The 18,534-nt window shown below is 54.9% G+C and overlaps 1 protein-coding gene across 1 annotated transcript in view; it reads right to left on the bottom strand.

Moving 5' to 3' along the window:
• Window positions 1-9,716: 9,716 nt before the first annotated feature.
• The window catches only part of MARCHF10 (membrane associated ring-CH-type finger 10), a gene marked incomplete at both ends in the record, with an annotated part of 79,532 nt that continues 70,714 nt past the window's right edge, over window positions 9,717-18,534 (bottom strand). Inside the window, 3 exons of the mRNA XM_082678798.1 lie at window positions 9,717-9,847; window positions 10,289-10,331; window positions 16,386-16,499. Coding sequence (XP_082534924.1) covers window positions 9,717-9,847; window positions 10,289-10,331; window positions 16,386-16,499 — 288 coding nt within the window. The remainder of the gene's footprint in view (window positions 9,848-10,288; window positions 10,332-16,385; window positions 16,500-18,534) is intronic.

The following is an 18,534-nucleotide window of genomic DNA, read 5'->3' as shown; positions in this document are numbered from 1 at the left end:
CTTGGCTCACCTTTCAATGTGTAAGACGGGAGAACAGGACGCATCTCCTAGGGTTCCTTTAAGGATGTTGGAGGATTAAATGAGATCACCTGTGCAAAGCAGTCGGCGCCTTCGAGCTCGTGCAGTAATTGCCCCATAAACGTCAGCTGTTACTGGGCTGCAGCTCCCAGGGGAGCGTGTGAGGCGCCCAGGTCAGCCAGGGGCGGGGGACGCATACCACCATCCTTACATGGCAGTCGTCAGACCTGCATTTGAGCTTCGAGAAAGCGAGTGCACCTTCGTCCCCGGGGAGCATGGGCTCTGGAACCGGCAGGAGGCGGGGCAGTGGATCACAGGACCTCCCCCCGCCCACCTTCACTCATCTACCCAATGATTTAGGGTGTTTGAGCTGGAGACAGCCACGAACAGAGAGAAGGCCCTGCCAGCCCAGGTTGGTCAACCATGCCAGGTCACGCTAGGTGCCGTGAGGAGGCCTAACACAGGCCGAGGGGGCTGCGTGAGGGCCAGTTTGGACGGGGTGGCTGGGGAGGATCTCACCAGAGGCAGTGAGACTGGCACCTGAGGAGGTGAGGGATGGTGGGGGAGGGGGCAGGGGAGCGGGGCGGGGCCTGATTGCCCGAGGCCTTGAGGGCGGTGGTAGAGAGTGTGGATGTTAAGCAGAGCAGGAAGTCAGTGGGAACAGCTAGTCTGACCTATTCAGATGGTGCTTTGGATCGGGACTGCGGCAAATGGTAAGATTCTGTGCGCATGCGTGCACGTGCGTTTTTTGCCTTGTTCGTGATTTTTTTAAAAAGTTTATAATTTTCTGAATAGGTGATACTGTCACATTGTTCAAAGCCTAAACCAAATGGTATTAAAGATACACATTGAGAAGTCCAAAGCTTTTGGCCTGGACAGCAGGGTAAACGGGGTGCCATTTACTGAGTCGGGGAGCCCTGAGGGAGGGTTTGTGAGCTCCTGAGTTTTCTGAGGCCAAGGCTGAGGCCAAACCCGAGGCCCTCCTCCATCCAGCTCTTCTGTCTCTGCAGCAGCAGCAGGAAACATGGAGGGGCCTGCTCAGCTTCAGGGAGGGAGCCCCAATCCTGTGGCGGGTCCTTAATGATTTTTTTTTTAATAAACTTATTTTTGGGGGCTGTTGGGTTTTCGCTGCTGCGCGCCGGCTTTCTCTAGTTATGGCAAAAGAGGTCTGCCCTTCGCTGCAATGCGCGGGCTTCTCATTGCGGAGCACGGGCTCGAGGTGCACGGGCTTCCATAGTTGCAGCACACGGGCTCAGTAGTTGTGGCTTGCGGGCTCTAGAGCGCAGGCTCAGTAGTTGTGACGCACGGGCTTAGTTGCTCCGTGGCATGTGGGATCTTCCCGGACCAGGGCTCGAACCCATGTCCCCTGAATTGGCAGGTGGATTCTCAACCACTCCGCCACCAGGGAAGCCCCAGTGATTTTTTTTTTTATTCAATGTGGACCATTTTTAAAGTCTTTATTGAATTTGTTACAATATTGCTTCTGTTTTATGTTTTGGTTTTTTGGCCACAAGGCATGTGGGATCCTAGCTCCCCCACCAGGGATTGAACCTGCACCCCCTGCATTGGAAGGTGAAGTCCTAACCACTGGACCACCAGGGAAGTCCCCGGGTCCTGAATGATTAATCCACTTCACCCTGAAGTGATTAGTTCTCCAAACTGGGGAACAGCTCCCTTTGTGAGTTAAGTGCCCTGCCATTAGCCACAGCTCAAAGGTCGCCTGACCAGGCTGCAGGGAGCCACCTTGGGCAGAAGCCCCCTGGGAAGCTGGCAGCTGACCCTTGCCCTGAGAGAGAAGAAAAGCCCAGGGGTGAAGGCAGGGGCACGGGCTCTGGGTGGGAGGAGCAGCTGAGAGAGTGAGAACCCAAATAGTGAGGGCAGTAGCTGGTGTGTGTCCAGAGGTTTAAATCACGCCAGAAATACCTGTCCCCACTCCTCTCTCCTTCCCTCGGGTGGCTTTAGTCCTCACCAGAGCCCTGAACCCCACCCCAAAGCATTTTAAACAGTTTCGCATGCACCTGGGGGCTCCCCGTAGACCTTGTTATGCTTGCGGGCTCCTGCCTGCCCAGAGGAGGGCAGGGGGACTCCGGGCAGGTCTCTGTAGGACAGGAGGAGGGCTCTGGGCCCGGGGCCATCTGCCTCTGGGCCCGGGGCCATCTGCCTCTGGCTCCAGGCCAGTGCTGGTTCTGGTAGAGTCTGTGGCAGAAACTCCTTTCTTTTTGCTCATTTCGATATAATAAGCGTTAAGCACCTCCTCTGCATTCCATCTTTGATGCCTTGAGACCCAGCCCCAGAGGCCTGGGCAAAGGGCACTGTATCCCAGGCACTGAGCCCAACCTGCACTTGCGGAGCTAAACCGGCTCAGCTCTGGCCACCTGGATGCCGTGACAGCTCGCTGAATCCATGAATGAATGGGCGAACGGGCCGCTCTCCAGAGAACGGTGTCAGGCGTTCTCACAACCTCTCCTTGTCAAGCCAGAGATGGCTTCCTCCCAGGTGTCCTGGCAGAGCTGACCTGGCCCAGCGGGCAGTGCTGCAAGGCTGCGGGGTGAGGAGTCTGCCAGCCGCATCACACGGCTCTCCGGGAACGGGGCTGGCCGGGCCCTGCCAAGCTGCCTCGAGCACTAGGGCTGGAGTCTGTTGCAGGGACAAGGTAAAGAATTGCATCTGGAGGGAGAACCCCAAGAAAGGCAGGCAGGAAGGGGGAGGAAAGGGAAAGGAGATGGAGGGAACATGGAGGGGCCTCAAGCAAGACCAGCATGAGATGAAAGTGCCCAGATGTTCAGGCCTTTATCTCAGGGGTCAGGGCTGCCAAGAGGCCCAGGGAAGGCTGACTTCAGACTTGACTCTCCCCCAGAAGCGGCCTGCTGCAGCTGCAGATCTCAATCCTTGTCCAGAAAAGCAGGCGGGGTGCCAGCCCTGGAGAAAGGAAAGGGGCGAAGCAGCATGCAGGCGTTTCCCCCTTGAAGTGGATTCGTTGCTGCAGTCAGTGCAAAAAAATTAACTGGCTTCTGATACTGGCTGATGGCAGGACTGTAGTTTTAGCCATTTCAGGGAAATCCTGGTCAGCTCAGGTTTTCTAGTCCAGTTGGCTTTTTTTTCTTTCCTGCCCAGCACCTCTAAGTTCTGAGGTCTTGTGGGGTGTCTGGGGATCTGGCCCTCAGTCATTGCATGGCCCTATTAGCTTATGCAAGGAGGCCTGTCTGTATCTCTCTCCGGGACTTGTTCTAACTAATTCTTGCCATGAATTAACTCATTTTATCCTCTCAACACATCATCAGCTGGGTGCTACTGTCCCCCTTTACAGAAGAGAAAACAGAGGCACAGAGAGGGGAAGGACCTGCCATGCCACTTCTCCTCCACCCTCCCTGCTCTATAAAAAGGTTGGGGGGCGGGCAACTGGAGAGAACCCCTCTGTGATACTACAGTCAGCCTCTGAGGCTCAGGAACTTTGTCTCTATCTGAGACATCTCTGCCGAGTTTCAGAAGCCTATTTGGAGTATAAGGGCTGAGTGGCCTCTTTCCTTTTCTTCTTCGACGGCCTCCCTTCCCAAGGCAGTGGGGGAGGGACACCTGGGTACCCTGGGCTGGGGTTGGACTTCGGGATACTATGCATAGCCTTGCATAGAATGGGGACTTCCCTGGCGGTCCAGTAGTTGAGACTCAGCGCTTCCACCGCAGGGGGCACGGGTTCGAGCCCTGGTCGGGGACTGACGTGCAGCGTGGTGCAGCCAGAAACACGGAGAACTGTGTAGTGTACATAGAAATGAAGTGGGGGCTTGGTGCGTAGACTAGACATTTACACTATTATGGATATTGTAAAGCTCACACTCACCTCCCCAGTGGGAGTCAACTCACCCCAAGGCACTGCAGCAACAGCGTGCTCTCCTCTCTCTCCTCCTGCCGGCTCTTCTTCATCTCACCTGCTTGGGTTTGGCTTTTGGTGGTTCCCTGCTGCCTATGTGTGGACCCTCAGCTCCTTGACCTGGCCTGGGGGCTCCCCAGCTCCCCTGCCCAGCAACCCCATTCTAGCTGGTTGCTCCCACCATGCCCTTCATCTGTGTGGGCTCCCTGTTTCCCTTCTCTCCACCATCCTTCAAGGCCCTTTTCTGCACCCCTTGGCTCTGGGGACCACCTATTCCCCTGACTTCCTGGGCTGGTCAGGGATGTTGCCCTCTCTTTCGGGCAGGCCAGGAGCATGGCCTTGCCCAGTAGACTGACTTCACCCTATAAACTTGGGGGCATCACTTAACTTCCCTGAGGTTAGGTTTCATGATGGTTTAATTTCTATGTCAACTTGACTGGGCTAAATGATGCCCATATAGCTGGTAAATCATTATTTCTGGGTGAGTCTGTGAGGGTGTTTCTGGAGGAGATTAGCATTTGAATCAATAAACTGAGTAAAGCAGATGGCCCTCCCCAGTGAGGGTGGGCATCGAGGGCCTGAACAGAAGAAAAAGGGAGAGTAAGGGCACACTTTCTCTCTGTTGAGCTAGGCCATCCCTCTTCTCCTGCCCTCAGCACTTCTGGTTCTCGGGCCTTGGGACTTGGACCAGGATTCATACTCCTGGCTGTCCTGGTTCTCAGGCCCAGTTTGAACTGGAACCACATCACCGGCTTCCCTGGGTCCTCAGCTTGAAGATGGCAGACTGTGGGACTTCTCAAACTCCATAATCATGGGAGCCAATCCCTCATCATAAATCTCTTTCTCTCTCTCTCTCTATCCTATTAGCTCTGTTTCTCTGGAGAACACTAATCTACGTTTCCTCCCACGTAACAAGGGGTTACTAATACCTGCCTCATAGGCTTATTGTGCGGATTAAAGATAAATATAAAATGCTTATCCCTGGGCTCGGCTCCTAGGAAGTGGCGCATGTGGGCTCCTGTCACCTCAGCTTGACTTTTTCTGTATATGTCCTGCTGCCCCAGTAAGACTGAGCTCCAAGGAGATGGGCATCGTGCATTTTTCCTGTGTCCTCACAACATAGCACATAGTTAATGGTTGGTAAAACTGCCTAAAGAGCTAAAGGCTTAGAAAGACCCTGTGTCCTATCCAGTGTGACTCAGCCTCTAATAGCTTCTGGCAATATTTAGCCAGTTATAGAGGGGGGAGATAGCCCTTTTCATCACTGTCTTTTAATAAATGAGACTCGGTCCTTAGGGCACCTCGGGCCATGAGAAGCCCCACCGGCAGATCCCTGGGCTGCAGTGATGTTGAATTGATGGTGCAGGTGGATGTCTGTTCTGTTGCATCTCTCCCCACCCAGACCTCACAGGAGGCGCTCCTGCTTGCGTGCGTAAATCCTTCATATAGTTTCCCAAAACCCAACATGGACTGATGTAAACCTGTAACGGTCTCAGGGTAGCTGCCTCAAACCCTGCCACATCTTACTGGGGGTTTGGCCTGTCGGAATGTTTACCCGACTGCCTCACATTCCATCAAGCTCTCTATAAACCTTATTTTTAAAATATGCATTGTCCCTTCTTAGATGTTTCTCAGTATTGGCTCCTGGACAGACCTTTTATCTTCAGTCAACCTTAAAGTTCGGTTAAAAATAAAGACCCATTTTCTCATAGAATGATCGGGGCTTGGGGCTCCGTTTGGGAACGGAGGAACCTGAGGCTTTAGGAATTTTGTGTACAGCATGGGATATTTTCAACTTGAGTGGCTCTTCTAGGCTCTATTCACATTCAAAGATGCCCCTTTGTTTGGCGCATGGATCTTGGTGGAATCGACTTGTTTGCAGTCCCTGAGTCTCTGTCTAACTGTGGAACAGATCAGAGAAGTGGGACAAGATTTTGATGTAATTCAAGGCTAGCTTTCCTAAACCCTATTGGCATCATAATTTATTTGGGGGACCCCCTGGGCAGCAACATCTTCAATGGTCACTCCTGGTCTGAGAAGGGCGGGTCTTGAAGGTGGGACGGGAAGCCCGTCTTCCTCTTCCTTTCACCTTTTTCCCTCTCTCTCTCTCTCTTACCCTTTCTCAAATCTATTGAGGCATATTTTACAATTATACCACAGAGTTCGCCCGTGTTAAGCACACAGTTCAATGAGCGTTAGTAAATGCATCCGGCTGTGTGAACATAACCACGGACCAGCTTTTAGAACCCCTTCATCACCCCATAAAGTCCCCTCGAGCCCTTGCGCAGTCAATCTCTGCTCCTCTCCCCAACCCCCAGCAACCACTGCTCTGTCTCTATAGTTGTACCCGTTCTAGAAATTGCATTTCAGTAGAATCATACAGTATGCAGTCTTTCGTGTCTGGCTTCTTTCACTTAATGTTTTTGCAGGTATCAGCAGTTCATTCCCTCCATCTTTTTTTTTTTTTTTTGACCTGTCTTTGTTTCTCTCTTTCTCTCTCTCTCTCTCTCTGACACACACACACACACACACACACACTTTTCTTACTAAATTCTCTGCCCTTTTTGCATCCTAACTCTTGATCTGGTCTTTGGGCCCTAAGACATAATTAGGAGAGAAGTGTGGAGTCCATGTACCAAAACTTCCTAAGTGGGCACCTACAGAGGGCGGCTGGCCAGCTAGCCTGTCCCTGCCCGTGGGGCCCCAGGATGTGTCATCCGTCGTGGCAGTGATGGTGGGGAGCAAGGAGAAGTGGAAGTTGAGGCCCTGAGCCTTTGTCCAAGGAGACTGGAATGAGCACAAAATGAAGCTGGGTGAATAAAGTCGGTTTACTGATTCTGCTCGGGGTGGAGTGAGGCCTGAATGGGCGCCCTCAGCAGGGGGACCTGAGGCCCCGGGGCCCGCCAGGGCTGCTGGGTCCCCTTGGGCTTCTGGGCTTCTGGGCAGCCGCAGGGCAGCCTGCGGGGGCTCAGCAGGCCCAGGTCGCTTGGTCTGCGCTGTCTGGGATTAGGCTGGTCGCTGTTGCCGTCTGTAGATGCTCAAGCCAGACCCTAAGAAGACAGTGGCAGAAGGTTGAAAAAGATAATTGCCAACACATTGGTTTCAGTTTCAGTAGAGAGGAGCAGGAAGGGAGGCATGTGGGGACGTAGGGGGGCTGCTGGGGGGGAGAGGTTTCCGCCCAGCTCCATGGCCATCTCCCTTGCTAGACCACTGGGCTGTTGCTTTCACAAATGCTACTGTCATTCCCATCTCTCCACTCGGAACCTGGAAAGCAAGAGCATCTCTCAGGCTGTGGAGCCACGGCAGGCCGTGGGATCTGGCATGGAGGGGCGTGGCATCTCTGCCCTTCCTGCCCCCTCCTCCCCCAGCCCCAGTGACCCCCCACCTACCCACACACACACACGTGCGCATGTGCACTACAGTGCCCGGAACAGTGCTGAGAACAGGAACCCCGGTCTTTCAGAGATCAAATTGGCTGGAAACAGAGGGTCACGTGATGGGAGGGAGGGCAGGAGGGCAAAGAGGCAGGGAGATGGCAGTGGGGTCAGAGTGGAGGATGTGGGGTGGGGTGCGGGCTTTTCTTTATTCTTGGGGAAAACTCTTGTTCTCAGGACATTTCTTTCCCCATTGGCCTGAGTGAGCGCTCCCTGACTATTTGGAAGTGGATTCTGACTGGTGAAGAAGGGCAGGGGAGCAGGAGTAATTACTATCCCTCCATCCCTACCTGGACCCTCTCAGCATCTACCTCCACCACAAGGAGGCCCCAGCCCCATGAGCTGCCCCCCTTCTTTCACTCCTCCTGTTCTTTCCCCCAAATCTAGTTGCCTTGACTCTTATGTATTGGGGGGAGGAGCTCTGGCCCAGCCTTTGGCTTGAAGACTCTCAAGCCTACTCCTGTCACACCTGTACTGGTGGCTGCCAGAGGCATTGTTCCCCTCCCTGGACTCGGACGTGGCTGTGGTGACAGTTATTCGTGCCAACTGGGGAGCGGTTGTCGGGGTGGGGAGGGCTCTGGGGTACAGAGCTGTGTGACAGTTTGTTAGACCCAGGCGCACCCAACCAGGGACTCTCCCCAGCTGCCCTGACCTCTGCGCCACCTGTGGCATCTTGTGTGTGGCCTCGGTTCCCAGGTGCAGGGGACAGGGTGAGAAGGTTGGCATGGGCACCACAGAGCCACAGAGAGGCTGGCATCTCTTTGTGTCACCTGGTGTGCCCTGATGTTCTGCCTTTTTCCCTCCCTGTTTACCTGCATCGAGCTAGGGCAGCAGGTCACAGCTGTGACTCAGCTCTGACAACCCAACTTAACAGGGCGCTGCCAACCAGGTGAGTCATGCCAGGCTGCCGGAGACCAAAGAAGGGTGGCCCCGGGGGAGGGCGGGAGGCATGTGGATCTGCCTCTGGCTGCCCTGGCTCCTGTCTTGATCATGGCTCGGGCGGGAAGCCAGGCAACGGCGGCGTCCGACCAGCGTGCCAGGACGGTGTCTGTGCAGGGCTGCCCCTGCCAGCGTCTGGGGTGTGTGCAGGGCTCAGGGCAGGTAGAGAGGGCCTAGACCTGTTTCCAGGGGAGAATTGGCGGCCCCTACATTGGGACCGGGACGGGGGAGCGGTGGATCCTAGAGCTAGTCCCAGCTTCCTGAAGAGGGATGTAAGTGACATCAGGGGACCATCTGCCTCAGAGCAACACGGGAAGGCAGGGTGCCCTCGGCGGAGACTCCTTTTTAAGCACCACCCCAGGGGTGCTCTTCTCCTGCCCTCTAGAGACGTCCCCCTTCCCTGGGGCTCAGGCTTGGAGCCGGGGTGCCCCTTCCCCATCCCCAAGCTGGGGTGTGGGTGGGAGGCTCTCCATCCTGCTCAGGGCCTCCCCAGGCAGCAGGGCGGCAGCGGCCCCCGCTGGGCACTAGGGGTCGCCCCTGCCCAGCCAGACCCACCCGGGCGCGCCCGGCAGCAGCAGGTTTCCTCCAACCGGGAAGACCGCGGGCGCCTCCGGGGCGTGCGCTGGGGAGGGGTGCAGCCCGGCGCGGCGCCGAGACCCTGTCCGGTGCCTCGGGCCACCGAGTCGTCCTGGCCGAGGCGCGGGGGCCCTTTCCGGAGCAGGGGCTCTCGCCAAAGGCCGAGCGCAGAGCGGGTGCGTGCGCCCGCACACAAAGGTCCGTCCTAGACTTCACAGCTCCCTGCCCGCTCTCCCTTCCCGGCTGCCCGAGGGGGAGCAGCCGCTCGGGGTTGGCCCAGGCGACGGCGCCGGGGTCGGGCCGGCGCCCCGAGTGGCCCCAGGGCCTTGCGAGGGCGCAGGGGGGCGCTGGGCCCTCACCCGGCTCGGCTGGACCCCCGCTATGGCGCCCGGGACTGGGACTCTGCGGGTTCCTTTTGTGAACGGAGGGAAGGGCCCTCCCCCCCCCGCTCTGAAAATGGTCAGCCCGGGTTCTCGGGACTGCGCGCCCTGAATAATAGATTGGGTGCTGTAGGGTCGTCATCTGGGCCCCACCCTGCGGAGCTCTGAGCTGGTTTAGCTTCTCCTGCAGACGGGTCTGTTGGGGGTTCCCAAAGCGTCACCGTGACCGGCTGCATCAGGATCACCAGGGGCCCACCCCATCACCTGAAACGGAATCTCAGGGAGGGGCCCAGGAATCTGTACTTTGGTAAGTTCCCCAGGTGATTCCCATGGCGGAGCCAGCGTGGAAATCGCTGTTCTAAACCTTTGAAGGCAGGCAGCTGTGAAATTTCTCGCCAGAACAGCCTCTGGGCATGGAATTGTCACCCCCCCAGTTCACTGTAATGTTTGTTCTCCCAGCTGATGGAGAAGTTCTTCCCAAGTCTGACTGCCAGCCCGCCTGCTTTAATTGAGCACGTTTTCTTCAGTTGGGTTTTCTATGGGATAATGAACCTGCTTGAAGACAGCTGTCCCGCCGCCTTTGACTTTGCCCGACACCTGTTTTCCTTGTTCAACTTCTGAATCCAACAGGCCCACTTGAATGGGCCAAATTAGTGAGAAAATCCAGTACTAGCTTGTGAATGACTGTTGTCCCCTCAGGTAATGGCTAAACAGTGCCTTTCCAAGGTTTAGAAGAAAACCCAAGGGGCTCCCCAAGGGCTGGACGCTGGTGAATCCCAGCAAAGGGAAAGGAAGAAACCTGTAGCAAGTTAACCTACACCCGAGGAGGCCGTCCTCCCTTTGTTGGCCTTTCCCCTCGCTTTCGGGATGAATTAGAATCCTTATCTCCTCTGCATCCAGCATACTTGGACACGCCTTCCCGACTGCTGCATTAGAGTTTCCCAGGCTTTGTGGGGTTATTTTTGCCTCTGGGTGGTGGTCATTACTTCCTTCCACACCATTAGGTTCAGCACAGTCACCGAAAGAGAGCACATTAGCAAACACCGCAACATGGCAGGACTGATCCCCCAACCTACTTTCATTTTCTTCCGGTCTGGGTTGTGGGTAATTTCTTGACAACTATGAGAAAGGAGACAATGAAAAATGAATCATTTTTCCAAAGCAATTGTGAACAGATGTCTAATTCCCTAGTCTCGGGGATGTTCTAGGAATCCCTCACGTCACCTTAAAGGGGCAGAGTAAACGCGCGGAGGTGCCGGGGGCAGCGCGATGGTCAGCACCTGTGGGGCTTAGGCTCCTCCTATTGACAGCCTCGGCCGTGGCCCAGGTCCCCGTCGCTGGTTCGGGGCTTCTAAACTTGGCAGCGTGAACAGACTTGCTTCCTTTCAGCAATTGATCTGAATCGCAGAATCCCATCCTGATGGTCCAAACCGCATTTACAGGCCGTGGGGTGAAGGCCGTGCTCACTGGCCACTTGCCTCACCACTGGCTTTTCAACAATCGGTTGTATTCTCTGCCCGGCAGGAAGCAGCGGGCCCATCAGGGCTCTGGGCTCCCTCTTTGTTCTGACTTTATGGCCTTTTATGCCACAATAAGAAACACTGTGTACTCCACGGGAGCCCATTGTGCCAGGCTGCAGAGGGGCCGCTGCTCTTCCCCCAGGGGGAAGAGGGGCTTTGTGACAGGCTGGGGGACAAAATAAGGGGTGCTGGACACTGTTACTAGGGCAACTGCCTGGCCAGCGTGGAGGCAGCTGTGGTCTCTGGGTCCCTCTCACCAGAAGGCCAGGGGGAGGGCAGGAGAAGGAAGGAGTTTCTTCTAGAGCAGCAGTCCTGGTTACCTGGTAAATGATACATCGGGACTGTGCTAGCGATGGCCTCCATTCTCTCCAGGCTGCTAGGATGACCTCATCCTGCCTCTAGATTCCACGCCAGGGGGTGGCATCTTTCTAAACCAACTCTTACACGCCACCAGGAGCTAGGATGACCTCATCCTGCCTCTAGATTCCACGCCAGGGGGTGGCATCTTTCTAAACCAACTCTCACACGCCACCAGGAAGCGCCGTCTTGGTGAGTGGGAAAGCTTTCCCAGCTGCGGGCCAAGCCCGGGCCTTGCATCCTTTGGGTAGATTCGGTCCTCTGAGGCAAGGGTTTTCGGTTTTGTAGAAAAGGTGTGAATGGGGAGGGCCTAGAGTAAGTCCATCTAGCCTCACTCGTGAATGGGCCAGTGGGGTTGCAGAGCTACTTCGAGACCCTCCCTGCCCCCCAGGCCAGCCACTGCAATCCCTTCCCCTCCCGTCCAGGTGAACATTTTCCTACAGGGGAGGTGTTAGTGCAGCGCACCTGGGGCGGAAGACAGAGGCGGGCGCTCACGCCAGGAGGGCCTCATGGAGGGCCTGGGGGCCCTTCAGCGCTCTGCCTTTTGACTCACTGACAGGGATTCTTTCTATTTTACCTAGTTTAGCAGATTAGGCACTTGAGGGGTTTAGGGGAGCTGCTATGGGCAGGCAGGGAGAGGAATTCAGGGTCCCGGGTCATTTCATTGGGGGGAATGGAGAGTGTGGTACAGATCACGCCCAGGGCTAGGAAGAAGCCCAGGACAGGGGCCCCGGGGTGTAGGCCCTGAATACTGGAGTGTCCCGCGTAGGCGCGGAAAGGGAGAACGGGGAGGAAGGGCAAGCCCATTTAGCTTCACCTCGCAGGACAGCCCTGTGTCCCCACTAAAGGGTGAGCCCAAGTGGGATCAGGTGAGGCTGGTGGGGCGCTGTGTTCTCTGGAGACGCTCCCATAGTGAACAGCTGAAGTGAGAAAAGGCCACTTTCCTGCTGGGCATTTGCAGAGAATAACAGGCAATGCTCCCTTCAGCCTGTACCTCACTCTGTGCCCTCCTAAACCTGCCCCCCACCTCCGGTGCTCCCCACGTGGGGCCTCTCACCCTGTCCCAGGGCAGCAGCCACCCAGCCGGGCTTTTCCCCCTCCAGCCCACCCTCCACATGGCTGCTCGCGTTCTCTCTCAGAAACGCGGGTCTCCCAGCCTGCCAGCCCCAGGCTAGAAAGCCTTCAGTGGCCTCCCAGAGCTTCACACAAACCCTTCACATCCTGCTTGCTTCCTGCCAGCTCCGGCCACGCTCAGCTCCTTGACTTTCCCAGACGCGCAAGTCTTCTCCTTTCTGAGCCTTTGCGTTCGCTTCTGCGTGGAATGCCCTTCCCTCCCCAGCAGCTCTGGTCCGAGATTCAGCTCGCATCACCCCCTCAGCTGATCAGTGGACAAGAGCAATAATGGAAGCAGCTTTGCCACCAGGCTCCCAGAGCAGTGGGAAGACTGAGGGCAAAGAGTACAACCTAACTGGGTGAAAAGCAAGCCCTCTGCAACGTTGGCTTGTGTCCCTGAAGGCCCTGACTGGAGAGTCTGTCCTGGAGAAGGAGTGGAAGGAGGGGGTGAGAACAGGGGCCCCTCCCGTCCTCTAACTCTGTTCTGTGTTCCTCCACATATGGCTCCATCTCCTGTCATTACACAAGGTACATTTTTTGATAATCTTGGTTACATGTCTGTCTCTTTAGACTCTTGAGTCCCTTTTAGGCAAAGCGTGTCTTTTTTTTTTTTAATTAATTGATTAATTTATTTTTGGCTGCGTTGTGTCTTTGTTGCTGTGTGCGGGCTTTCTCTAGTTGCGGTGCGCGGGCTTCTCGTGGCGGTGGCTTCTCTTTGTTGTGGAGCACGGGCTCTAGGCACATGGGCTCTAGGCACATGGGCTTCAGTAGTTGTGGCACGCGGGCTTTAGAGCACAGGCTCAGTAGTTGTGGCGCACAGGCTTAGTTGCTCCGCGGCATGTGGGATCTTCCCGGACCAGGGAACGAACCCGTGTTCCCTGCACTGGCAGGCAGATTCTTAACCACTGCGCCACCAGGGAAGTCCCCAAAGCCTGTCTTGATCATCTTTGTATTCCCAGAATCTAGTTTAGAACCTGGCACATAGTAGGCACGCATAAAATCTTTGCATACATAAATATGCCTTGAACTCGGGAGTGTTCCTTTACCTAGAATACCTTTTTCTCTCCACAAATTTGTACTATCACTTTCTCCAAAACATACCTCAAGACTCGCCTCCTGGAAGAAGCAGGTATTGGTTCATTCGTTCATTGTTTGAGTATCAGAAGGTTACGGAGCACCTACTGTGTGCCAGGCATTTTCTAGGCACTGGAGGACTGTGATGTACAAAAGAGATAAGGAGTCCATGTCCCAAGTTGCCAGTGACCGCATCCTCCCCCCACCCTGCCTCTGCAACCCTTAGCAGACTGCATCCTTATCTGACAGGTTAGCGAAATTTACAGAATTTAGCAAGTTTGTGAGCACTCAGTGCTCCTGGCATCCGTAGTGCCTGGGACTTGGTCAGCAGTCAGATATTATTCATTGTGTGCCCGGCATCATGGGAGACACGTGTAGAAGACCTGGCTTTGCCTTCAACAAGCTCACGGCCTCAGTGGGGAGGCAAATTATTTGTTTATAGGATCATTGGAAACCCCAGGAAGCCACAGTCTGGGAAGATCTTGGGTTATCAATATCACAGCCGCTGGGAAGTCAGTGGGTCCGTTGGTTCTCTTGACCAAGGGCTACTTTCTGATTATTAACTGGTTTTCTAAATATGTGAGTCACATCTTCCCACTTGATCATAAGCTCCTCAAAGAAAGAGACATCATGGTATCATGTTTGGTAGCCATTTTCCCAGATTCCCATCTCAGCATCTGATACAGGCCAGGGCATGAATAAAGGAGTGAATGAATGATCGCTACCGTTGACAGGCACTCATCACTGGGTGTCTTACTGAGACACAGCCAGAAGCCTGGCATGAATGGGTTTTTTAGTTCTGGTAGGTGAAGGAGAGGGAAGGAGGGTTCCTTTCCCATCGTAGTGCCTCTCTTTTGCTAAACGTTACCCTTAGAGTGTGGGTGTTTTCTACAAGAAAATACTGAGACTCAAATCCAGAAGAGTGTGAATTTGACAGAAGGCACTTGTCTTCCGAGTTCCATTCAGGTACCTCTTTTTTTAAAAAATTTTTTTAAAAATCAATTTATTTTTTTGGCTGTGCTGGGTCTTCGTTGCTGCACGCGGGCTTTCTCTAGTTGTGGCGAGTGAGGGCTACTCTTCATTTCGGTGCGCGGGCTTCTCATTGCGGTGGCTTCTCTTGTTGCAGAGGACAGGCTCTAGAGCGCAGGCTCAGGAGTTGTGGTGCACGGGCTTAGTTGCTCCGCGGCATGTGGGATCTTCCCGGACCAGGGCTCGAACCCGTGTCCCTTGCGTTGGCAGGCGGATTCTTAACCACTGCGCCACTAGGGAAGCCCTCCGGGTACGTCTTAACTGATTATTTGTGCCGGTTATTGCTTGGTGGTTTAAATGGGTGAGATCTATTTCAGGGAATCTCAAATTACATGTAAGCTTGTGGGGAGAGAAGAGTGTTGCCCTGTCCCTTCTGCTTCCTTCCTCTCTGGCTCCCGGCCTGCTCCTGGCATCACTTACTGCTCCTCTAGGATAGTTTTTACCAGAACGTTCTCTAGAGCCAATGCCTTAGGGCCTAGGTTTTCATCCAATGGGTTGTACTGTTTGTTGCCTTCTTGTGTGTGCTTTGCAGTCCTGGAGGCTAATGTCACTTGCATTTGTTTGTTGATGTTGTGGCCATCTGTAACCTCTCTCAAACCCTAGGTGCTTTGAAGTTCAGTGTGCAATAAAAAGTTCATTAAAAAGATGTGGAATCATGAAAATGAGGTTACAGACATGTTAAACAAAGGATCATTTCCTGCTTCCTGTACTTCTTTCTCAAAAAAAATGTATTTCTCTGAGGAATTTATGTCACCACTAAAACTACGGAAGAGTGAAAGGAAGGACAGGCCTGGGTCAGAAAGAGGGTGAGATTCCTGAGGAGACAATTTTGGCAAAGACCCAGCCTTTTGTCTTAATTGAGAGCTTAGGGTCTAAGGGGAGAATTGAAGTCAGAAAGATGTAGGGACAGCTCTCGAGTTCTTACGATTAATGGTTTGAACCCAGCATTTCTAGCGGGGACGGCTCCAAACGGATCACCTCGGCCTCCAGTGGTGCGAGGACTGGGGCCATGGTGGAGGACCGGGTTGGAGCCAGTGGGGTCCAGCCTCCAGGCAGTGACTGGTGCCGACAGATGCCTCTTGTCCACTTGAGGTAGAAGAGGAGAGACACGGAGAGGAAAGTGAAGAGGAGAGGAACAGATAAGGGGGCAGAGCATCACTAAAGCTGTCTCGCGGCCCCGTCGGTGGCTTGCCCACTGCCATACTGGCTTTCTTTCCAGTGGTGACCTTCTGATGTGAGCAGAGGTTGAGTTCCAAGCCTCAAGGGGTGTACGGGCAACCCCACAACTAAGAAAATGTCAGCGCCTGGCATGGCTTTAAGGTAAGGGAGGTGCCCCTGTGCTGCCAGTGCTCTTTCCTGGCCTGGCCACAGGGAGGCATTTAACCAGGAGGGCAGTCCCTTGGGGCTCAGGGTTCTGACTCGACAACAGCCAAGTGTACTTGTACATTTCAGAGGTCGGCCTGTCCGTTGCCCTCATTTTGGTAGAGTAGCGGATCTAGGCTTCTCTCTCCACGCCACAGGGCCTCCTGGAGGGCCTCGGTTCTCTTATTAAAGGAAGGGCAGCCGCAGATGATCATTTCTGGTAACTACACTGTCACTTCTCTAATGACAGATGGGACCCCATCAGCACCTCTGTTTCTTGGCACACACACACAGACGCTGGATCCTAGGATCCAAAGCAAAACAAACAGCTTCCCTGGCTGGGGGCAGGGAGGGTTCCTGTTTCTCGTGGATCCTCCTTGCTTGGGCAGGGGGCATCCACACGTAACGTACACCCAGACCCCGCAACCTTGCTGGCCTCTATTCTGGGGGGGCAAATATCCTAGACACTCACTTGCTTATATGACCATTCCTGACCATTTCATTACGACTCCTGCTTAACAGTTACATGACTGTCACTCAGTTCTCAGCCAGAGGACCACTGTGCCTACACCCAGCAGCCACTGAGTCCTAGTCCTAACGACGACAGTGCCACATCCCACCAGCTGACCTTGAGGACCTCAGGGGATGCACATCTAATAAACGGCGAGGCAAGGCTGGTGGGGCTGCTGCCCGACGGCCCAGGCAGGGCCGGACTCACCCTCTCTCTTGCATCCTGACCGTGGTTGAGTCTCATGAGTTCTGCAAACCTCTGTTCGTAGAGACGAAGCAGCAGCACCAGGCATAAGCCTGAATTCATCAGCTCGTGTTGTGCCTGCGTGTGGACAAGGAAGCTCTTAAGTTCATCTGTAAAATATACACGGTCTACATCATGGGGTGGAGGGTACCAGGCCAAGAGGGGACAAGAAATAGGACGAGAGCCCGAGCCCCAAGGCAAGCCCTGTCCTGGAGGACCAGAGAACAGAGCAGAAGCGGAATCCAGGGTGGAGGCCGTGCAGCCATCCTGGAATCCGTTACTGCCTAGTGGGGGATGCTTGAGAAAGCTCCAGGCTTAGCTCCAGGCTTAGCCCCAGGCCGTGGACGTTTACTCCGCGGCATGTGGGATCTTCCCGGACCAGGGCTTGAACCCGTGTCCCCTGCATTGGCAGGCGGATTCTTAACCTCTGTGCCACCAGGGAGTCCGCGTGGACATTTACTGAGCAGCTACCTGCCACAGCCTTGAGCTGGGTGTTTGGAGAACACAGGGCAAAAGGTCTCATCTCCCTGCTGGGACCCCTTCCTGTGATGTGGGAGAGAGCGCCTCGTTCATAGATGGCTCCGGTAGCAGCTGGATGTGTCAATGGCCACGAGGGAGATGTGAAGGGGAAGAAAGAGCCTGGTTGCGTGTGACGTGGGGGATGGCATCTTTGGTCCTTAAAGGATGGGAGGGACTTCGGTAGGTGGCTGTGGGGGGCGGTCGGGGCCTTTCAGACAGAGGCACTGCACGCTGGCACACACACAGAGGGCAGAGCGTATGTTGGGCAAAATTCTCTGCTCACTGGTGTGGCTGGAGTATATGGGGAGGGTGTTTGTTTTGAATTTTTAAAAAATCTTGGCATGGGCCGGGGAGATGGTAAGGTGGGAGACCACGTTAGGCAGAACTGAGGTGTTTGGACGTCATGCTGTGTATGTGTATGTGTGTAGCTGCTGGCCTCTGAGTAGAGAGGTAAACACGATGAGCTGTGTGTCTTAGGAAGGCAGACTTGTCTGTAGGGGAATCTGGGGCACAGGTGCCACGGGGGTGGGAGGGGGCACTTGATTTTCCTAGATCCCTCGTTTGCCCAGGGAAAGGGCCTCAGGCCTTAGTTCTGTACGTTTCTCCCTTTACAAATGGGCTTAACGATGGTCTCACCTAGGGGCTCCCCGACCCCCCACCCGCCCTGGCTGTTCTATGATCATCTGACCCCCAGAGAGGGCGTGCCCTGTGAACCTCAGGGCCTTTGCTCATGCTCTGTCTTGTGTGGTCTCTTGGCTTGTTTTGGTACTTCTGTTGTGCATATGCTCCTCTGCCACTCTCCACCTTTCTAAGGCTGTGTGCACGACTTCCTCTACAGCTGTCACAGTGTCACCTCCTTGCAGAAGGCTTCCTGACGATACCCTCATTTGATCTAGTCATTCCTCCCCTGAGTCCTAAGCATTTGTCTTTACTCTGTACACGGCATTTCGCACTTGTTAATGTTTTTGCTTTTTCTCGGTGGGTGGGTTGGGTTGTATTTTTCTCACTGGTGCTGAGAGCACAGGGAGGTTCCCAGGGAGGATCTGGCTGTCTGGATGACCACGGTGCCTCTGTCCTCGGCTCCTTTGGGCGTCTGTCCTCCAGAGCCTCAGCCTGTGGACCTGCATCGACCCTCAATAAGTTCGTGGATTAGTGATGACTCCTCCTTGCCTGCCACTTTATTCCCCCATCTGTCCTCATGTCCAGTCTCCAGGGTGGGAGGGTCGGGGATGGGCCAGACGGTGCTCAGGAAGCCCTGGGGGCGTGAAATCCCCTGTGGAGGGCGTGGCGCTTGACATCACCCTTGGGAAAGCTCGGCACCATCTTCCCAGGAGAACCGAAGCTCGGACTTGACCCAGTGAGCATCTCAGTGCCTCCTCCTTCCTTCTTCGGTGGCCCGAGGTGCTTCACAGGCCCATCATCCTGTTCCCATCCCGTCGAGGGCAGCTCAGGAAGCTGGCACAGAACACACCTCTTCTAGGACGAAACAGCTGCCCAAAAGGTGCCCAAGCTGAGCAAAGGTCGATTTGCTCTTCCTTCTGCATTGGGGCCAGCTCCAGATCTTGGTGACCGCTGGCCCCAAGGTCACTGCTCG

Source organism: Grampus griseus (genome assembly GCF_964374135.1).
Source record: "Grampus griseus genome assembly, chromosome: 20".
In the NCBI taxonomy this organism is placed as follows: Eukaryota; Metazoa; Chordata; class Mammalia; order Artiodactyla; family Delphinidae; genus Grampus; species Grampus griseus.
This window is presented reverse-complemented; position numbering and strand designations above follow the sequence as displayed.